The sequence below is a fragment of the Haliotis cracherodii genome, unplaced genomic scaffold, assembly GCF_022045235.1.
Source record: "Haliotis cracherodii isolate W230 unplaced genomic scaffold, xgHalCrac1.p SCAF_10, whole genome shotgun sequence".
Classification (NCBI taxonomy): Eukaryota; Metazoa; Mollusca; class Gastropoda; order Lepetellida; family Haliotidae; genus Haliotis; species Haliotis cracherodii.
In genome coordinates, this window is record NW_027266265.1 from 21,821,873 (window position 1) to 21,843,393 (window position 21,521).

The 21,521-nt window shown below is 39.2% G+C and overlaps 1 protein-coding gene across 2 annotated transcripts in view; it reads left to right on the top strand.

Moving 5' to 3' along the window:
* Positions 1 to 21,521, top strand: part of LOC139454192 (septin-7-like) — a 133,805-nt gene that overhangs the window by 64,312 nt on the left and 47,972 nt on the right. For both annotated transcript variants that reach the window (XM_071235760.1, XM_071235759.1), the window contains exon 5: positions 13,787 to 13,921. In XM_071235760.1, coding sequence (XP_071091861.1) covers positions 13,787 to 13,921 — 135 coding nt within the window. The remainder of the gene's footprint in view (positions 1 to 13,786; positions 13,922 to 21,521) is intronic.

Genomic DNA, 21,521 nt, shown 5'->3' on the forward strand with positions numbered 1-21,521 from the left:
GTGGCTAATTTTTTTATTGCTCCTACACCTTTCCAATATCCTCGTGGGCTATAGTAAATTTTATTCATTATTAACTAATATTGATGTTTCGTTTAATACAACTAATGACTATCGTTGAATCGCATAGTCATTTACACATAAAAAATCCCCCCTGTAGTGGCAGTATAGGTATATGAATCCGGCTCCAGTGGAAGTGGTCCAGAACCATCATTACCTATAAAAATTTATATCATAGACTCCAGGTGGTGGTCAATTTAACTTAATCTTATGACTATCATTGAATCGCATAGTCAATTTGGCATAAAAAATTCCTCCTTTAGTGATGGTATAGGTATATGAATCCTGCTCCAGTGGAAGTGGTCCAGAACCATCATTACCTATACTACTGGAGGGCTTGTTGGACAGAGGTACCCTGGGGGGTTCGTGCTGAGTTCGACCACAATACGAAGCAACATTCATTTCCAGGCCATCCAAATGCTCCATTCAACCCAAAATGTCCCCAACTTCACTGTCATTATTTTTAAATTTGCCTCCATGGTGTATCCATGGTGAAATATAAACAGAAAAGCATGTAAAGTATGAATTACTGAAATGTGCACTCACCCTACAGGTTACACACAACCAAATGTTTTCCCATATACTTCTATAGTAACGTTATGATTTTTTTTTAAATAACTAAGCATTCAACAGCTATTACCTGTATGTGTGTGCACAGTTTGGCCTTTGAGCAGCAATAAAAAAAATAAAAATGACTAGCTTAGTCAGCTCCTTTTCCGAGTACCGGAAGCTAAACACACCACCCCCAGTTTCGCACCAAATGTCACCTACTTGAAAATAGCTGTGGTCACATTCAGCATAAGTCATCATGTTGAAAAAGACAGTACTAAATATAGAAAAACATGGTCACTTTTAATAACTGGATGGATGTACATTTGAAAGACATAAAAATCTTACAGAATATCCTCCAATCACAGCCTGCAGATATCTCTCGATCTACACTGAAGGCTCCCTACGAAAACCGCACTGTCCAAACTGGTTCTGATTTGGTGCAGTAGAACATACAGCAAGAATATCTTAGAAAGAGAAATGCTGTCACTTTTAATAATTTGAACACCCTCGAGGGTTGCAACGGGAGATGCTCCAATATGAATAATACTGCAACGTTGACGCTCGTGTTTCGTGAGCCATTTAATCGATAGACCTGGTAATATTTCAAGGCATCTACCGGTGCATCTCCGAACAAGACTTCAATAATAAGCGTAGAAATATTAGGTATTGCACTCAAGTTAACTTTAATATCATTGAATTCAGTAACCAAATTTAAACTAACATTTTTTACGGCCGGACGACTAAATTACATATGACCTGGGTCTTCTGGCAGGGGAGAGACTAACACACTTTTTCGTTTTGATGGGTTATAAGCCGCGAGTACGATGCCACTATTTATTATCTTAGTTAAATTATGTGTCTTACCCATCATCACATATGGTGGGTAATGACGATATTCAGTAGCCACTTGATGTTTGCTTCGACCATAGTCGATTTATTATCGTCGTTGCGAGTAAGATTGTGTGAAGTGTTTTTAAGGAGTCTACTAACGTTGACATCGCTTAAATCTTCTAGATTACTCGTGTATGTAACTTCTTTCCGCTTGTATACATTATCTTGTAAGTGTAAAGCATATAACTTACCATTGGTACCGGGTCTACCGAATCCTTCTGTGTGTCCGAGATCGGAAAGCGCAATTGTATTACATTGTCTGAGTGTTCCAGGGCCTGATGAATCAACCATTATTTATAATATGGAGTGTTACACTTAAGTATCCTATATGTACAGGTTGGTGTTTTACATCTAATACAGAAATTTTTAGGTCTGAAATAATACCACGCTTCAATTATTTATATTGTAATGATGAGAAAGATTCCGTTTTACCGCTATTTTTTTTCATCTTTGACTGGAACAGATCTGAGCAGAGTTGAAGGACTCTCTAGTTGAATATTATCCGTCATGCTTATTTGATCAAGATGGATGCACAACTCTTTATAGGGAACTAAATCGGGTAATATATATCCCTGCATTGGTGTCTCGATTAATGTTACACCTCTGTATGAAAATCCAAGTGTAACACCTAAGTTCATGCCAAGTATTAAAGTCTAATTTCAGTATCCCATTCGACTCATTTTGTGTGAGACTAAATCCCAAAGACTTAAAAAATTCATCATTGAGTGAGCATACGCTGTAATACCCATCAGGTATAATAACGTATAGGTTATCTTCTATTTTACCTGATAAAAAAATAAAATTATTATCTCTTGCAGCATTTATATATGATGATACTACATCATAATTTAAATATGAAATCAACTTACATTACTAATCAATCCATTTTAGTAACTGCCTCTGGTTTTGATTTTTTCTTTAAATTCCCTGATATCTTTGAAAAGTACAGGTTCACGGCAACTAACTATAAAATGGTGAACGTTTGGTATCACAATCCGATGCAATTTTGGCAGAATCATTTAAACTTTGCCATATGGTGTGCCACAACGGGATGTGGTGTATCTCTTTATGCTCCAGGATATGAACTGAATAAGTCTGTTTTATCATTTCACGTGTACGATCAGATTAGACGTATACTTAAAGAAATTAATGCTCCATTACTGCAGGATCGAGCATGGAATGCATCAAATAATCCGTACAATAGGTGGGCATTCGAACGTATTTGTCAGGAATTTAATGTTTTTACGAATAGAGATTGGCGTCTGCATATAGTTAACCATGGTCTAGGTCAGGGGTCCGGAAACCGTCATATGCGCCGGACATGTCCGATTGGGAATCTCAAATGTCCGGTTTAAAATATTGCTTACCGGACATTTAAATTTTTCTGTCCGGACATTTTAAAAAGTATTGTCCGGACATTCTTAAATTTTGACCGGACATGATCAACAGTTAGGACTAAGCAATTTCTGTCTGCAATTGTAACACAATGAAGATTATCTACACTGACAAGCTTTGTTTGTTTTGATTGCTGTAAATACATCGTACCTAGAATGATAGTCCAATCGGTCAATCACTGTAATAGGCAATAAACTGAGTTGACACTGATTAATCGAGGATTTATTACTGAGAACATCTTGTTAATTTGAGTAAAATGTGTTTACAACTGTACATAAATACCTTGCATCATCGATGTACCTCATTATCCTCACAATGCTACGATACGTAACCTCAGACAAGAAGCGAAAGCGTGACGACAGCCAGTCGACCGATGCAGATCAGTCGAGCGGATCTGACAAACCCACAAAGTCTGAATGATCATTTTGTAAGTCGTGGCAAACGACTTTCACTTGGTTGACATACAATGAGGATTTGCCGATTTTATTGTTTTCAGTAGCTAGTCGTATATTGAATCTTGATTGACCGCCATTTTGCTTTCTGTGACGATCGATATCAATTTTTTTTATGGTCAATAATTAAGTACAGATGAAAAAGTATTCAAATAACTATTGCTATCAACGATAGTTTAGGATTTATGATTATATTATCTGTCTTGTTTTTAAATAATCTTTAGTTTAAAAAAAAAACTTTTCCCGTGAGGTCACGTGATAACCAAATATGGGATAATAGTCTCGATCCAAATGTTACAACGCGTACACTTGAGCAGACTCATGAATATTAATTAGACCGTTCACAACGTTGACAGATCGTTATTATAACAGAAACAAACGTATGTTTTCCATATATATCTAAAATGATATTATTTCTTATTAATTGTCCGGTGAATTAAACAATTTAAATTGAAACAATTCATAATTCATCATATTATGAATACGTAACAACTTGTAATTTGTGTGTAAAAAGTCGTACTAAAACACGCTGTTTGAAGGGCGCGTGGCATAAATGTAAATGTCCGATTGGGATTTTAAATTTTCCGGACCCCTGGTCTAGGTATTCCGTACTCTGGTTCACAACCTGTAAAAGAAGTCAGCGATTATTTACTGAAAAGAGGTCGGCTTCTTCCGAGCTTTGCTCTCTCGAGTAATGAGTGGAGAGATGATCGTTTGAACTTTAAGGGTGGTGTTGCTTTCACCGTCGAAAAGGTTGAGCAACCACCTGGAGACGCTTGGAATGAATTTCTTAATGATAAAACGGAAAATAGATTTACTAACTCAGGATTTGAAAGAGTTAATGAATCAATAAGAACTTATGTATGGGCAATTCTCGGTGCACAATCGCAAACACGAACGGGAATCATCGGTTCTGGGATGGCGTTCGATGTGCAAAAACAGTTTCTTCAAAACGTGGAGGACGCCATTAATTCACCAGTTGACATACCATCTTCTATAAAACGTTATCAAGATGTATTACAGTACGCTCAATCCAAAGTGGACTACGTTTATGCGCCGGGACTATACATGTCTCCGAGTAATATGGAACTTAAGATCGGTCAAGTGATAGAGTGATAGGTTATAATAATAAAATTGTTATTGCTACCGATCAACAAAAACCGGGTATAAATTCAGATATAAATGCCGAATTAATAACACAAACAAACACAGGCGAAACGGGAATAGTCAAACCACAGTTATCTACTATCGCTAAAACATCTACTGACGCACAACTACAAGTACCACCGCATATTGTAGCTAAAAATCAACAACATATCGATGAAAAAACAGAGCTTGTAGTGGATGGAGTCGCGGCTGGTTTACTCATGATTTGGTTAAATAGTTCTTAGCAGATACGTACAACAGCCCAGCAATTGCTATGACCAGTGCCCGCAAGTTTTGACTAAGCCAAGTGGTGCTCTTAGCTAATGAATTCAAGAGCCAGGAAACAACACTCCCTACCATCCGACGTAGGCGGTGTACTACCACCTGTACCACCTGTACCGCCACCGGTTAACGCGAGAGTCAAAGTCGATATAATAAATCCCAACTGACAATTGTTATTCCCTGTTCTCTGAACAATGTTTTAATTTTATCTGCCAGTGTAGTGTCATCGTTGAGGACTTGATCAATAGTTTCTCGAATTCAACTGATTTGTGAACGAAGTGCCTTTCTATTACTGGAAGCAGCTTCGAGGCGGGCCGATCTTTCGTCTTCTAAGTAACGCAATCTTTCTGCAACGCGGCGTCTACTGAACTCATCGCCCGCCTGTTCAAGTTTTGTCTTCTCATAAGCTATATGCTTGTCGATTTCGGATAGCTTGGCTATATTATTGATGAGTTCTCCCCGCATTGTTCGCATTGCCTTGTCAAGACCTCGTAATTCCCTAATACTAAACTCTGAGGATGGTACCTGTAACGTGGAATTATCGTAATAGGTATCCAAGATATCTCCGAGTCCGTCCGAGGCCACCTTCGAGGAAGCTTCCAAATTATCTATGTTACCGAGTTCATCACGCACAGTCCGAAGAACCTTAGTAGTCTTCGCGGAAAGTCGTGAGTAGTCTACAAAACCTAATTGATCACGAACAGTGCTGATGCCATGTTTACCGACTATCGTAGACAAGGCTAGGGGCTTACGAGTACGAGAATTCATAAGATCAATATCCGGAGAGCCACGCAGTCGCAATATTCCTTTTCTATCTATCTCAAACTTTGAATAGTCACGAACAATAGGACTATCATCTTTAAAGGTATCGTAATAATCATTGACGGTTGATTGTAAAAGTTCATCGTTAAGTTTCATGCCACCAAAGCTGGTTTCATCAGTACCCTCTTCGATTGCACTCGGGTTATCAAAATCATCTAGATTAATATCATCTCTTTTTATATTAAACATGGGGTACATATTTTCAATATAACAATGTCTTCGCAATACGGACGCAAGTGAAACCCACAACGTAGACTTCGAGATCCATTAGGGTTCAAAGCAATTCTTCAGTCTGGAACTATAACTAATAACCCTAGTACCATCGATCAGAATCAAACGCTTCTGGTTCGCTTTCCTAATCTTGGTGCACACGATGTGTAAGTTCCGGGAACTGTCCGACTAGCATTTACGATTATTTTGACTTCTACCGACGTTAACAGGGAGCCCATTCAGAACATAGGTCGTGCTATCGTTAAGAAAATCGCCATTAAAATTAGCGGTAATGAGGTTTTGAGTATCAAAGATAGAGATGTATACTATTGTTACATGGATCTCTGGAGAACGGATAAAGAGCGGGAAAACTTACAGTACCAAGGTTTTTGTAATCGGAACACATTGAGACTGCATGTGGGTGCTGAAAATGGTGATGGTACCGACGCATTTGGTATATATATTCCCCTAGACTTTGAATTACTAGATTCCCACATGCCCTTTTATCAAGCATGAAGAAACGGCTAGCTATTCCATTGACAATATCTCGCTGGAGTACGATATGATAACAGATCCTGAATTAGCCAGACAAATTCGTAACAAGTATACCGGAAGTTTAGCCATTTTGTACGATCGTGTGCTTCGACACCGAAAGATCACGAGGGACAAAAAAGATACGATCTAAACGTTCCCACAAGATGGTTGAAGGGTATTTTGATGTTGTTCGAGGACCCCGGCAATGTATTTAAAAGAAATACCGAGAAGTTCTACAATCCCAAGATTACAAAAGTAGAATTGACTATCGAGGGCGTTCTCGAGCTAGCGTATCACCAGTGGGATGAGATTAAAAAACTTCCTTCTATAAAACGAAGCTCACAAGTTAACGCGATCGTGAAAGATCTGTCTCTCGGGAGTATATCGATGGGTGAATACTTCACCACGAAGTACGCGCTATGGCTCGACATGCGAACAACGGACGATGTCCAACTACACGGTAGTGGGAGGAGAATAGAAAATGCTAGCGAGGGTGTCACACTATACAGATAACGAAGCTCCAGGAAATGGCTGGTAAATTAAACATATATTTGTACGTGATTATGGATGCGCAACTTAATATACAGAATGGACGATTCGTGCAAGCAATCTATTAATAATCTTTTATCTAAAGATCCGCACTGCGCTATCATATGCGGACAGACGGGTTGTGGAAAAACAGCTTTTATTCTAGATGTTTTACAAAGTCATTATCAGGACGTTTTCAATCATATTATTATTCTTTGCCCGATTATAAGCGTTAATAAAACATGCCTATCGAGAGATTGGGTAATGAATGACGACGGGGTACACAGAATCGATCCGGGCGATCGTTTACAAGACTGTTTACGAGTATGTCACGAAAAATAAAAAGGAGAATCAACCCTTTTCGTAATAGACGATTGCAGCGTGATTAAAGAACTCTAAAAAAAATAAAGATATGCTTTCGTATTTAGCATTCTCCGGACGGCATACTCAACATAGCGTTTGGGTACTTACAACACTGTCCTGAATGATCTCAGAGAGCAAACCAAATGGGTAGCACTGTTTCATTGCAAAGATCGAGATTCATTCGAGGAATGTTTACGCGAAAATGACGTTATTTATACCAAGCTCGAACGAGATAAAGTCAGAAAACTGTTAGCGGCAAAGAAGCACTGTAAACTCGTATTTAAAACCGATCAACCAGCTGACTTAAATATCTCCTTAGGTATTACATTATGGAATGCGACGAACTCATCAAACAAATGCTCAAAGATGAGCCTGATCAACAAGTTACAGATAAATCTTTAGATTTAAACGTAGAGAAAGACTCACCGCTCTGGTAGCCGGTGGAAAATGTTCCCAATATTTGGGGGAAAATTATACTATCGAAAAAATTGATAACATGACCGCCGAAGAAATTAAAAAACTGTACGTGCTTTACGAGTCTAGACTGGGAGCTACCATGACTAAAACGATACGTTCGGCTATATTACAACTATACACAGTCGTAGCTAGTACGTTTCTCCCTATCCCGGCAGAACATCGCATGTATTTATGTGTGGATAAAATCGATAGTTAATGTTTAGATATAGCAAATTATATGCCCTTCAAAGGTGGATCTTATATAGATTTACCCCCGTATTATAAGAAGAAAAAAGCCATAAATAACGTAAAAAATAAATCTGATGACTGTTTAAGAATGATGATAAGATCTGCATTGTTCCCCGTAGATTCTAAAATTGCAAATAGACCTTCTAGCTATCCTCAAAACGATGGACTCAACTTCGATGGTATAGACGAACCTACACCAATATCACAAATTGATAAGGTGGAAAAGCAAAATTTAGCTATAAATGTTTTCGGACATTCTAAAGGAATTGTTGTACACAGGATAAGTTCCGCTCCGGAACGTATTCCCAGAATCAATTCATTTCTGATCGAAAAAGATGGAAAATATCATTATACATGGATAAAGAGTTTAAACAGGCTATTATACGATCGAACAAACCATAAGGAAAAGAAATATTTCTGCAAAAGATGCCTACATGGGTACAGCAGACAAGATCTATTAGAAGCGCATAAAGAAGACTGTAGAGGTGTTGGACAGACCGCTATCAGGATCGATATGCCTAAAGAGGGAAAAAATATATTAAAATTTGAACATTATTGTAATCAAATGCCAGTACCTTACGTGATTTACGCCGACTTCGAAGCGCTTATCAAACCCATAGAAAATATCGAACGCAATAATACGTTCAAAACTCAAGAACATATTCCTTGTGGGTTTGGATATATAGTTGCAAGGTATGATGGGAAAACAAACCAGCCCGTGATTTACAGAGGTCCCGATGCTGCAGGAAAGTTCCTAGAATATCTACAAAACGAAGAGAGAATAATAAGGGAAAATTTATCGCGTAAGAAACCCATGTGTATGACAAGGGATGATTGGAGGGCCTATAAGATGTTAATGAGTTGTCATGTTTTTAATAAATCCCTGAATGGGGATTCCGTAAGACATCATTGCCACGTCACGGGTAATTGACGGGGGGCCGCGCATAACGAGTGTAACTTGAAACTAAAAATGAATTCTCAAACAATACCCATCCCCGTTGTGTTTCATAACCTTAGGGGATATGATTCACATCTCATTATGCAAGCTATCTCAAAGACTGACGGCGGTTTAACGTGCATTCCTAATAATATGGAAAAATACATTTCGTTCTCGTTGACTAAAACTATAAATTATAGGGACAAGGATGGGAAAGCCAGAATAAAGCAAAGTAATGGGCTTAGATTCATAGACTCCGTACAGTTTCTGTTATCTTCCCTGGACAATTTAGCTAATGCGAACAATCCCGATGACTTTCCGATAATAAATAAATATACCGATAAGATAACTCGTCATTTGTTGTTGAGAAAAGGTGTATATCCTTACGAATATATGGATGATTGGTCGAGATTCGACGAAACTAAATTACCACCCCTTGAATCATTCTATAGTAACTTAACAGAATCTAAAATAAACGATGCCGATTATGAACACGCTCTGACGGTGTGGGATAAATTAGGTTGTAAGAATTTAGGTGATTATCACGATCTGTACTTAAAAACCGATGTACTGTTACTCGCCAATATATTCAAGATATTTAGAAAGACATGTTTAAAACAATATGGCTTGGACCCGGCATGATACTATTCCAGTCCCGGACTATCGTGGGATGCATTGTTGAAGAAGACCGGCGTACAACTAAAACTACTCACAGATTACGGTATGCACTTGTTTATTGAGAAAGGATTAAGATGGGGTATATCGATGGTAGCGAAAAAGTATTCTAAGGCTAATAATAAATTAGTGGAAGGATATGATCCGAGTAAACCCGACACGCGTATATTATATCGCGACGCTAACAATTTGTACGAATGGGCTATGAGTCAACCTTTACCCACCGGTGGTTTTGAGTGTGTCGATGATATCATTGTGGATGATATCGATGCGAATAAAGAGTACATACTAGAAGTTGACCTGGAATATCCAAATTCCTTACATAAAGCCCATAACAGTTATCCGCTAGCTCCTGAAAGATTAATGGTTAATAAAGATTGGATGTCGGAATATCAACACTCCTTGATGGGTAATAGTAGGTTAGCTAACGTAGAAAAACTTGTACCAAATTAGTTCACTACAGAAATCTCCAGTTACATCTATCGTTAAGTATGAAACTTAAGAAAATACACAGAGTTCTAAAGTTTGATCAAAGCCCTTGGATGGAGCCCTATATAAGGTTGAACACAGATTTAAGAAAGATAGCTACCAGCGATTTTGAAAAGAATCTATATAAGCTCATGAATAACTCAGTATTTGGTAAAACTAAGGAGAATCTAAGGAAGCGTGTTGATGTTAAATTAGTCAGATCTAATGAGGAAGAAAGACTCAGGAAACTTATAGCCAGTCCTACTTTTAACAGAAGCAAGATATTCGAAAATGACTTAGCCGCGTTGCATATGCAGAAGAGTAATATAAAATTCAACAGACCAGTGTACTTCGGTATGAGTATTCTCGACACTTAATGTATGACTTTTATTACAACAAACTTAAGAAACAATACGGCGATAGAAGCGAGGTGTTATATACCGACACAGTTTCTTTGTTTTTGGAAATACAAACCGAGGATGTGTATAAAGATATGGCAGAAAAAATAGATATGTATGACACGAGCGATTACCCAAAGGATAATCCACTGCACAGCGTAGTAAATAAAAAGGTGTTAGGTAAGATGAAGGATGAATGTGCTGGGACCCCTATAGCGGAGTATGTAGGATTAAGACCTAAGATGTATTCTATAAAGAAGTCCGATAATGGAGAGATAAGAAAAGCTAAGGGTGTTAAGAAGTATGTGGTAAAAAAGCATATCAAACACGAACAGTATAAAGAAGCATTATTCAATGGTAGAACGTTCAAACACGAGATGAACTCTTTAAGAAGTTACAATCATAGGATATATGGATTAAGAATGAACAAGACATCATTATCACCTTAGATACAAAGAGATGGATTGACAAGGATGATGTAACTACCTATGCTTATGTTATTTAGAGCGGTAATACCGTACCGTTGGGAACTATGAACAACTCTTCTCGTACAAATGCCCTGCCCGGTCCATCTTGAAGATAATAAAGAATAGGCTCTCCTTCTTTCATAACCAATCGACTAATGTTATATGTCTTTAGAGACCATATGGGATCGGTTGCGCGATGTAGGCCTCCTTCGAGTTCACCGGCCTGGTATAAATATCTTACGCTTACTCTATCCGGAAGTTTTTGTTCTTTGCCTCTCCTCGGTGCTGAAGATTCGGAAGTCACAGATTTCATTTTAATCGCATTGGATGGTTTCTTCCCTATTAATATTCATTACTTCATTATTCAGCGCTGATACAACAGCTGATAATCGTGTCACCCATTCGGTTGATCTCAATCGCTCGGATTTCATTTCGATCCCACACTGATAGCCAAACAAACGTTCCGCTAATGTCCGGTTAAATCTTTCAACGATAGCTTGACTGCGGTGGGCCTCTCTTTCACCACGCCTGATTTCAACATCAAGCTTTGTTAACAGTTTAGTTATTGATCCCATAAACTCGCGACCGGGATCTACTTGTAATAGCTTAGGCCATTTTAGTGGTCCGCGTTTATATGTGCGGCTCAGTGCATTAGCTACTTCTGTTGAATCTTTGGAGGTTAATGGCTCAGCCTCTTTGTATCTACTAGCCACATCCACTACTGTTAAAGTGTATTTATACGTTTTGCGTCTTACCTTATCGTGGGGAAGAAACAAGAGGTCAGCCTGATGAACTTCATTCGTTGTAAAAATATCAAACTTCTTCCTAGGCATATAACGCGTTGCCGGTAAATATATTTGCCACATCGCTTGTTTCTTTAACCAATCCTTGGCCACATCTTTAGATACATTCGGTGACTAATTTTTTTATTGCTCCTACACCTTTCCAATATCCTCGTGAACTATAGTAAATTTTATTCATTATTAATTAATATCGATGTTTCTTTTAATATGACTCATGACTATCGTTGAATCGCATCATCATTTACACATAAAAAATGCCACCTGTAGTAGCAGTATAGGTATATAAATCTGACATGAGAAATGATGAAATCGTACTTCATAAAAAAAGAGGTACTAGAGAAATGGATGGCCCTATCTAACCTATAACTTAGTCCTTAGATTCAAACTTTCTCCTGTATGTGTAAGTGTAATTTGACTAATGTTGCACCGTTATTAATGGAGCACTAGTCTTATCATCAATAATGTCTTGAATATGTAAACAATTAGATAGTTTATCGTGTATCAATTGGACAAGCGAACACCTGTTTGGCATCAATTTATGTAATGAAATACCCAAAAGAATATTTCAAAACAACCAAAATTATATTCAATATTTGCCATATATTTGTTCATTATTATGTTATTATTTCCCTTCATCTCGTCTCAGAATTACACAGTTAAAGTTGCAAAGAAAGCTCTATTGATATAGAATTATCAGGATAATCGTATAAGATTGAACCAACGGGGTACATGGCATGACCCGGTTTTATTATTATAATTTTTACAATTCCTGGAGAAATAAAGTAAACGGTTTAATATACTGTGATAACAATATTGAAAAAAGAATGAACCCATTGATTATATAATGCAAAACGAGAGGAATAATTCGTAAATTGTTGTGACTAACACGCACCTGGCGAATCGTTAGATATTACTCTTCTGTGTATCAAACGACATAAAAAACAATTCCAAGACCAAGACAATTCTTTCAGAAATGTGTGCATATATTTCAATGAAAAAAATTATCCATTTTGTTAAAAGTAATATATTCAGTTTTAGTTAAAAAATAAAATGAAACGACTACTCATGGACATTGGTTATATGAACTTATAATATTGACTATTACACATCCCAAGATGCTGCAGTTACATTTACACTTCATCTTGTAAATAACACAATAAACCTATCAATTGTTATGTAAACAATGTTCAAACAAACATTAGATTATCAAAGGTTGGTTTATACATGTTGTGGCCTATATTTCCGTTTGATATCATTTTGAACATTGACAAATATCCGAAGTGAAATTAGCTGTGTGAAAAAAGATATAAAAGATATGCAAAATCTACATCATAAGTGAAACTGTAAACATCATGATACAATGATCATGTGCACTCTCATTCAAGGACCTTCACCTCAAAGAAATTACCAAATATGTACAACAATGTTTACGTATGACATCACTACCGGTGACCGACTTTTACAAAATGGCGTGTTCACTGTCAACGGTAAGCAGGATTTTACGAGGGGACTTTCGTTGATTCAGGGATCGTAGATATATAAATGTGACACGTACGTAATCAGAAACATTCTGACAACCTATGTACCGTTAGTTGTTGTTATAGTTTTCATTGAAACCAAAGGAAATTGGCAGAAATTCTGATAAATATCGTTGTCGGTGTGCGTGATTTTGCGTCAGTCATGGCGTCACATAGGACTGTAACTTTGACAATTTCTGTTGAAAATATTAAATCATTGCAATGTATCTATTTTAATTTACCTAATTCTTCCTACGATTCCCTTCCCATGCATATTCTGAAAATGAATGGATAGTTCGAAATGGGAGAAAATGCTACATCGTGTAAAATCTGAATAAGTATATAAATATACAATTTATTGCAAAATGTCCAATGTTGTTCCTATATTACAAAACATTCTTTGTGCTACAGAGCCTTGAATTTTATAAATATTATATTAATGTTGTGTTAAATGATTCAGTTGAGGTGTACTTCTGTTGCTTTCATGCTTGTTCTGTCAGACAATTTCAATATGATATCATATGCTACCCTCTGCAAATTGCTAATCTGATGCTCAAATGTTTGTGTGTATGTTGTTTTCATAGCTGGCAGCCAGTCATTGACTACATAGATACCAAGTATGAAGAGTACCTCAACGCTGAATCACGTGTGAACCGGACGTTAAGTTCTGACACTCGAGTCCATTGTTGTCTCTACTACATTGCACCTACAGGTCATGGGTAAGCATGCATGCCGTGTCATAGCATGTGGCACATAGATACAATCAGGGAGATAAGACATATTTGCCCAATTGTTTTTCTTAACCGCGTGATTATGACTTCCTATCTGGCATAATTCTTAAATACCCATGGGGATGCAAACATGTAACACTGGAAATACCAGTCAACAAATTCAAACTGTAGGACGCAATTTGATCCTATTATTATACTATCTTGTTGACAAAACATGTTTATTGTATATCTTTACTTATGTTGGTTATCTGTTATCTGTTTTGTACATTAATTTCAGCGAAATAGTCCAGGAAGTGACAGGAAAATCTCACAACTCATTGTTATTTACAGCAACCACAGTCAGATTACCACTATTGACGCCTTGAAACAAACTTTAATGGATAGAGACGTATAATAAATGCCGTACATTATCTCCCTGAAAGTCATATTTGTTGTAGTTTGACTGTTAAATGTCAATAGAAAGTTTTAGCTATCGTGAGCAGGGGAGCATCGACAGTGATTGGTCAAATTGTCCCATACGAAAAAATATCCAACAATAGCGATCAGCTGTACCTAAGTGCTACGCTTATGGTTTTTAATATATTTCAAATATATATAGAATCTGCAACTAAAATAGCATGATCTTTGAATAAATTATTCCTGATAAAATAATAGTTTTAGATACAATTCTTCTGATAATTGTATCAAATTTTTGTAGTTATATTATTGGGTAATTTTCAACCAGCTGATGGTAACTTCCGGCTTAGTTTACGAGACAATACACACGGTCATCTTAATCTCTACATAAAACAATGCCTAGAAGAACAGGAAATACAATTTCAGGGGTAGAAACTACCATATTTAGTTCACTAGTCCTTATAATAATAACATATAGCAAAACCCTTAAAAATGGTAAATTTCTACTAGTCTTTATGATACCTTAACTATTGGGCAGTTTGGCAAGGACTACAGGACTAGTGCTAATTTCTAACGCTGAATTTAATCTGTAAATCATCGTGTCTAGTGATGTTTAATCTCAAATATCAAATTTGTGTTGACCTTGTTTTATTGTTTTGATCTGTTTGTTTCCCTGAATTTCCCTGCTAAGATGTTATTTTTTTCTGCGGAAGATGAACACGTTTTTATTGCAAATGTAGGGCTTGTGTGGTTCATTCCAATTTGCTTTATAGACAGGGTATATAAATTAGCATCGATTTTGAAGGCTTGTACTGAGGGGTTGCCTTATACATGGGGTCGCTTTATAGACGGCATATGATTATCTGGGATGGTACTTTGAGAAGATTCTTGACCTCCAATGGTCAAAGTCACCCAAACATTGTCAATAAATGTATTTACAGAATGCTATAATTATGATAAATTTGTAGCACCACGTATGCTTTCAAATTTTTATATTTTGGCATTTAATGACCGAGATTAAAGGACATGGTCGTTAGATCAGAATTGCGTTTATTTTCATTTTTAGGGCAGATAACTCTTTGAACGTTAAACCACATTGAGTTTGTTTCCAAACTGAGACATGATGTCATTTAACTGGATCTCGTTGTTTCTTTGTTAAGCTAGTTTGAGGTATAGGACAGCCTGTTTCAGTCAAGTTGTACTTCATTGGGCAAGTTTCTTTTCTAAGTCTGAAAGTAATGTCACTAGGTTTTCCTCGAAATTGCCCTGAATACACTACAATTTGAGGATAAGATGAGCAAAGATCTTACTCCTGGCCCAGTTTGTCAGGAGTGCAGTATGAATCTTTCTGCCTCTGACCCCATGAGACTTGCTGTGACTGCCAGGGACGATGCAGTCTTTCCAAGTTGTGTTCTGAGTGTGATTACATGATGGAGGTTCCTTCAAAACATATCTACGGAAAATGCCATAGACGTGAAATGGACAGGCAATCAACATCGCGGGATTCTGACATGGCCTTGCCGTTGGCTATTAAGAAAACCATGAAATCTAATAAGAAGTTGTTGTTGTTGAACCACCTCCAGATTCCTCTGTACCTGCGCTGTCGGTAGCAGAGGATATTGTTTCTGACTGTTTCCTGGCAAATGACGTCCCACCTGTGACACCTAAACAGTCCATTCCCAATCAAACCGAACATCAAGTTATTCGTCAGTTACCAGTTGCCCGCTTCTCCACATGCTGATTGGACTGATGTTGATCATGCATCTTTGCCTAAGCCTACTGACGTTCATCCATCAAAGTCGACGACTAATGCCGTACTGGGAACTAGTAGATCAGGTACTACTTAGACAACAGATCATAGGTCACCCTTAGTATGTTGGATCGGTGTTCGGGTTTCTGGTCGTCAATCAGAGGATCTGCTTTAGGGGTCAGCTCGTCAATTGGGAGGAAATGTTCGGGTTGTGCTCGTCATTCGGAGGATTTTTATTCGGGAGCCTACCGTATTCGACGGTCTAATAAGCGCCCACGGCGACATTTGCTAAGATATTGGCTAGTGAACAACCCCAATTAGCACCCCTTTCGATTGATCAATGTACACAAGGCGTATAATACGCACTCGTGTGTTATATGCACCCTTGATTATGGGCATTTAATTCTGGAAAAATATATCTGTCGTACATAAACATTTCAGGCTGTCAGCATAAACCACAAAATTTATCTTTCAACTCTACATTTTTCACCAAAATAACATTTTAATAAGAGCCCCATATTTCTAATTTTGAGAGCCCCCTGGGCGCTTATTACGTCGAATACGGTATTTGGACTAAATCGGAGGATCGGCTCTCTAGGAAGCTATGTTCCAAGGATCAACTCACTGGCAATCAACAGTTGGAGGATTGGCGCTCTTACAAGGTTCTACTGATTCCTGTTGTATCACTCCAGCTCAACATGATTCGGATGATGATTATTACACAGATTCTGCAGAACATTATTTGACTTTGGATCAATTCTTTCCCCAGGTTCTGAAAGATGTTGCCAACTGGATCGGTCCCGTTCCTACATATATCATCATAGTCAACAAAATTTTCACCATTAGGATCGTTCACAATTCATTGTTTATGATCACCACCCACATTGCTGGGAGAGCTACCCTCTACACATGGACTGTTTTCCTCCTTGTTGCAGTTATGCCCATGCTGCCCTATCCTGACTACCACTCCCGCATTGATTGTGTGTGTCCTCCTCGGGATCTGTCTATTGTTTGCATTTACTGTGAAGATTCTCGACGTCGCTCTCCTACTCGTAGATGTCCCTCTCCAATGGCTGCTCATATGGAGTGACGTTCTCCGAGCCAGGTCTGATCATCATCTCCGCCCCCTTTTCAGGTACCTCAACTGGATCGAATCCTACTGTATCCCTCCATCCACATTCATTATCTCCCTCTTGGGACCATAGGGACCAGGCTAATGATCCAACAACATACTTAGACTCTTTTCTCCAGTGAGTTCTGCTTTTCAGAATCATTCTGGGCTACCTACCCTGGATGGTTAGACTGCTCCTCTTGAATCAGCAGCCCGTGTTCCTCCACTTGAGGGTCCTATGCCAGCAGATATCAAAGTGGATCATCACACCTACACCTCGTCATCTGGGAGTTTTGAAATCACCTATCCTGTTATGTTTCTACATTGGATCAAGGCAACTATGCTTGTAGAAAGAGGCGACTAACAGGATCGGGTGGTCAGACTCGCTGACTTTGTTCATGCATGTCATGGATCCCAATTGCATGAATCGATGCTCATGATATCAATCACTGTATTGTGTGGTCCAGACATGATTATTTACAGATATATGGCTGGAATATTGCCGAGTGTGGCGTTAAACAACAAAACAACAGACAACTACATTGGATCGATGATCAACTTCAGCTACAGCGCACTAAATCTGCTGAGGATCGTCTGTCAGCCTTCACTGTTCCCTCAACTGTTTCACCAAATATTTTGCTCCCTCCTAGGCCGATTTTGTTTGAGATTGCCACTAACCTTGATTAGACTTCAGGGACATTTTGAACCTTGCGATAGACTACAGACTTCTAGTCCAAGACTCAAGCACTCATGGAATGTGTAAACGCTTGGTGATACCGAATTTTGATGGTGTTATTCTGACCATGTTTTCTCACGTACGTTTACTTCATCTTCTGTGGAGGAATTGGCACACTTGGATTCCATTGCAGTCCGAAAGCTCCGCCTGATGTCCACTATTTTCATGGCGGTGAAAACAATTACAATTTCCTTATTCCATGCCAAGTCTACAGAAGAGTCCTTGATACGTGTTTTGGTTTTGATGCTCATTTGTACCATCTTCCAAGGTCAACTCAACTCAGTGGAATACACGCCATAGAGTCCCAGGTTACCCATCTTAAGCTGTCAGTGGATCTCCTGCGTCTACAGTTGTAACACTTGGAAGACTAACAGAGGAAGTAGCATCAGCCCACGCACTTTGTTCTCGCTCAACGTGACCTCCAAGAATATATTAGCGGAATATCCAGCTCTTCCCACGGCCATGTGAGGCTGCCAGGGACAGCGAGGATCAAGTCCTCCTACGGATGTACTGTGTTTCTTTTCTGGTCCCAGGAACATCGGCGGGTCTGCCAGAGCAGGCAACTCGTCCAACAAGTGACTTGATTCGTAACATCTGTGAACTTTTGCCTCTAGTAGTGCCCGTTGTCAACTTGCCTGTAGGCAGAAGACTTGATTTCTTTGCAGGCAATTAGGCCATCCTGGACAAGCCCTTCATCTCGCTCCTTCTTCAAACATGCTAAAGAATATCTAGGTCTGGTTCCCGTGAATCCTGGGTTCTGTTCACCAATTTTTTCGTGCCGAATAAGGACAGCCTCAAACTTCGGCTCATTCAACATGAAGTTATTTAATGCGTTATACCTAGAGGAACCTTCACATTCCAATCCATCGGGAGCACAGCCATTTCTTTCGGTTTGTTTTCCAAGGCCGCCACTACCAATGTAAGGTGCTTCCATTTGGAATATGGTCACAGTTCGTGCCTTTTTCCATCACCCGCCTGTTCATTTTTCAGGATCGATGGTTGAAGATTCAACATCTCATGACGAGGGCACTAAGACATTGCTCCTACTAGTCAGTGGCAACAGATACTTGGCCATTTGACTTCAGCGCAAGACCTCATTTTGAGGGGTCAACTTCACATGAAACTGCTCGAGTGCTTCTTGAAGCCCTCCTTCCAGAGCAACAACTGTCAAACCCTGATCTCCCTTCTGCTTCCTCTGCGTCTGCATCTTTAGTTATGGCTGGTAACATTGAATGAACCTCCTTGTCGAAGCGTTGTGCATGGGCTGGAGAGTGCACTTCCACAATCTTTAGGTAGCAAGGTGTTGGTCCATTGAGAGAAGTACCTTCACATCAACAACCACGAGTTCAAGAAGGTCATCCTAGCAGTATCCCATTGGTCAGAGCTCCTTCCTTCTTTGTGCCTCATGATCCAGTTGGTCAATCTCAGTCCACTTGTACATAAACAAGCTGGCTTCCACAAGGTTAATGTCACTCCTGTTGAATTCAATTGATATCTTCTGTGTGATCAACTCCCTCAACACTCAGGTTCAATCAGGGCACAACGTGATTGCAACTCCCTGTCCTGACAGACAAACTGTTCCTCTGCAATCAAATCTTTTGGTGCACTTCCTTTGAGAACTAGTGCAATATGATGCAAAATATGATTATTTTTAAACTTATCCTGCTTTACTCCTAAATGTATTTACTGCTTACTTTTGACAGAAAACAAAGCTGTGATGGTTCAACCTGATGAGAAAAGGTTGTTCCACTTACAGAGGCAGGGCCCCAATCACCAGCTGCCACGTCATACCAGAAGTGGTGACGTCATGGAACACTATCACTGTCACCGGACAGACAAGTTGTGCTTCTAAGTTGGTCCCCAGTTTATTGCTGTTTTCTCTGTGCCTGTGGTCTTTATGTTTGCATTTAACAAAGTTTATTCCTACCTGTGATGGGTGGTCTCTTGGTTTGACGTTGTTTACATGAAATAATATTTATATTGGCATGTTAATGTGACAGTTTGTCCCAGATTTTGTTGTTGTTCCTTTCCGTCATCTTGTATTTGCTAACATGTCACGGTTTCATGGGGGGCACGGGTGGCCCAGTCGTCTACGGCGCCGCGATTCGCTGTGCAGAGTTGCGTCCCCTGGACACGCCAGAAACCTATGATTGTGGGTTCGAATCCCGGTTCACCCCGATTATGTTTCTAGGTTTGTCAGCACCATACCCGTGCTCGTGGGTTTCACCGAAGTGGTAAACGTCTGAGACCTGCATCACTTCGGGCTTTCCTCCCACATTAAGCTGACACGCCGTGATATAACTGGAATAATGTTAAAAGCGGCGTTAAACCCAACTCACTCACTCACTCACTCACGGTTTCATGACACATGTTCTGTATTTCAGTGTAAGCTCAGTATTAACTTAGCGTGTAAGTACCCTGAGCCGTCTTTTGGTGTTTATAGTGTAATACACATCTTATGATACGTTATGTATCCATTATCGCAATTTGAACCATGTCTGTTCTCTATAATTGGGTATCTTACTCTAAGCAACTTCTGCACAAATTGTTTCAATTTATATTAGTTGCTTGCACTCTGAGCCGTTTGTTCGGTCACTATAGTGTAATACCTTGTCTATATTATAACGTCAATCCATTATTTTGAATTAAACTTTGTTTGTTCTCTAAAATTAGGTGATCAGTCTATTTACAACTTCAAATTTGATTGTTTTGCAATTTATGCTTGCTTGTTGTCCTAATTGCTGGGGTAAAAAATCTACCAAAGAGCCTCTCCCACAGTGTTTAAATGGTACTCAACTCTGCACTTTGGGACGCAAGTGTAACTGTGTTCACTGCTTTCCTCTGCAAGCTTTAACAGGTATCAGCAGGTATCGTCCAAGTGCCTGGCTCAGCAATCTCTGCAGTGCTCAAAGAGTATGTCGGACTCCCAAGAGTCCACGTTGCAGTTATGTCTTCAGCAGCACCTATTTATGAGCCTTAGGGCGCCTCTACAGGCATCTCTACCTGTCGCTGTCACCGGGTACATCGTTGATGTTTGCACCTCAGGGCACGTCTAAGCTGCTTGCACCCCCAGGCACTTCGACTCTGCCTGTGTTAAACCTTTGTCAGCGTTAGCCTCATCATATTGAGCCATGGATCAAGATCTTTCTGAGACCAATGCCAAGAGGATTGATCACTTCCAGGTGGTCGTGGATTTTCAAGAGAAGCAGATGGACCGGGTACTGCCTCAACCTGTTGGCAGATCCAGGGGCAGCATCAATGCTTATTTATAACGCCCTGATCAGCCTCGACTTGCAGGATGCTTATCTGTATGATCCTATTCACCCCAGCGACCTGCAGTTCCTCAGGTTTCACTTCAGTGGTTTCCACTATCAGTGGGCGGTCCTACCATTTGGCATTTCAGTGACCCCGTGGCTTTTTACTTGCCTTACCAAGAGAATGGCCACCTCTCTGCACCTGAGAAACATCTGGTCATAAAAAACAACATCTGCATACTGAATCATCCTGATGCGATATCCTAACCCGTCACCAGGCACCTAATTCCATCCTACCAGCTCCAGTTCATAGGAGGCCTTTTCCAAACGGATCTGGACCT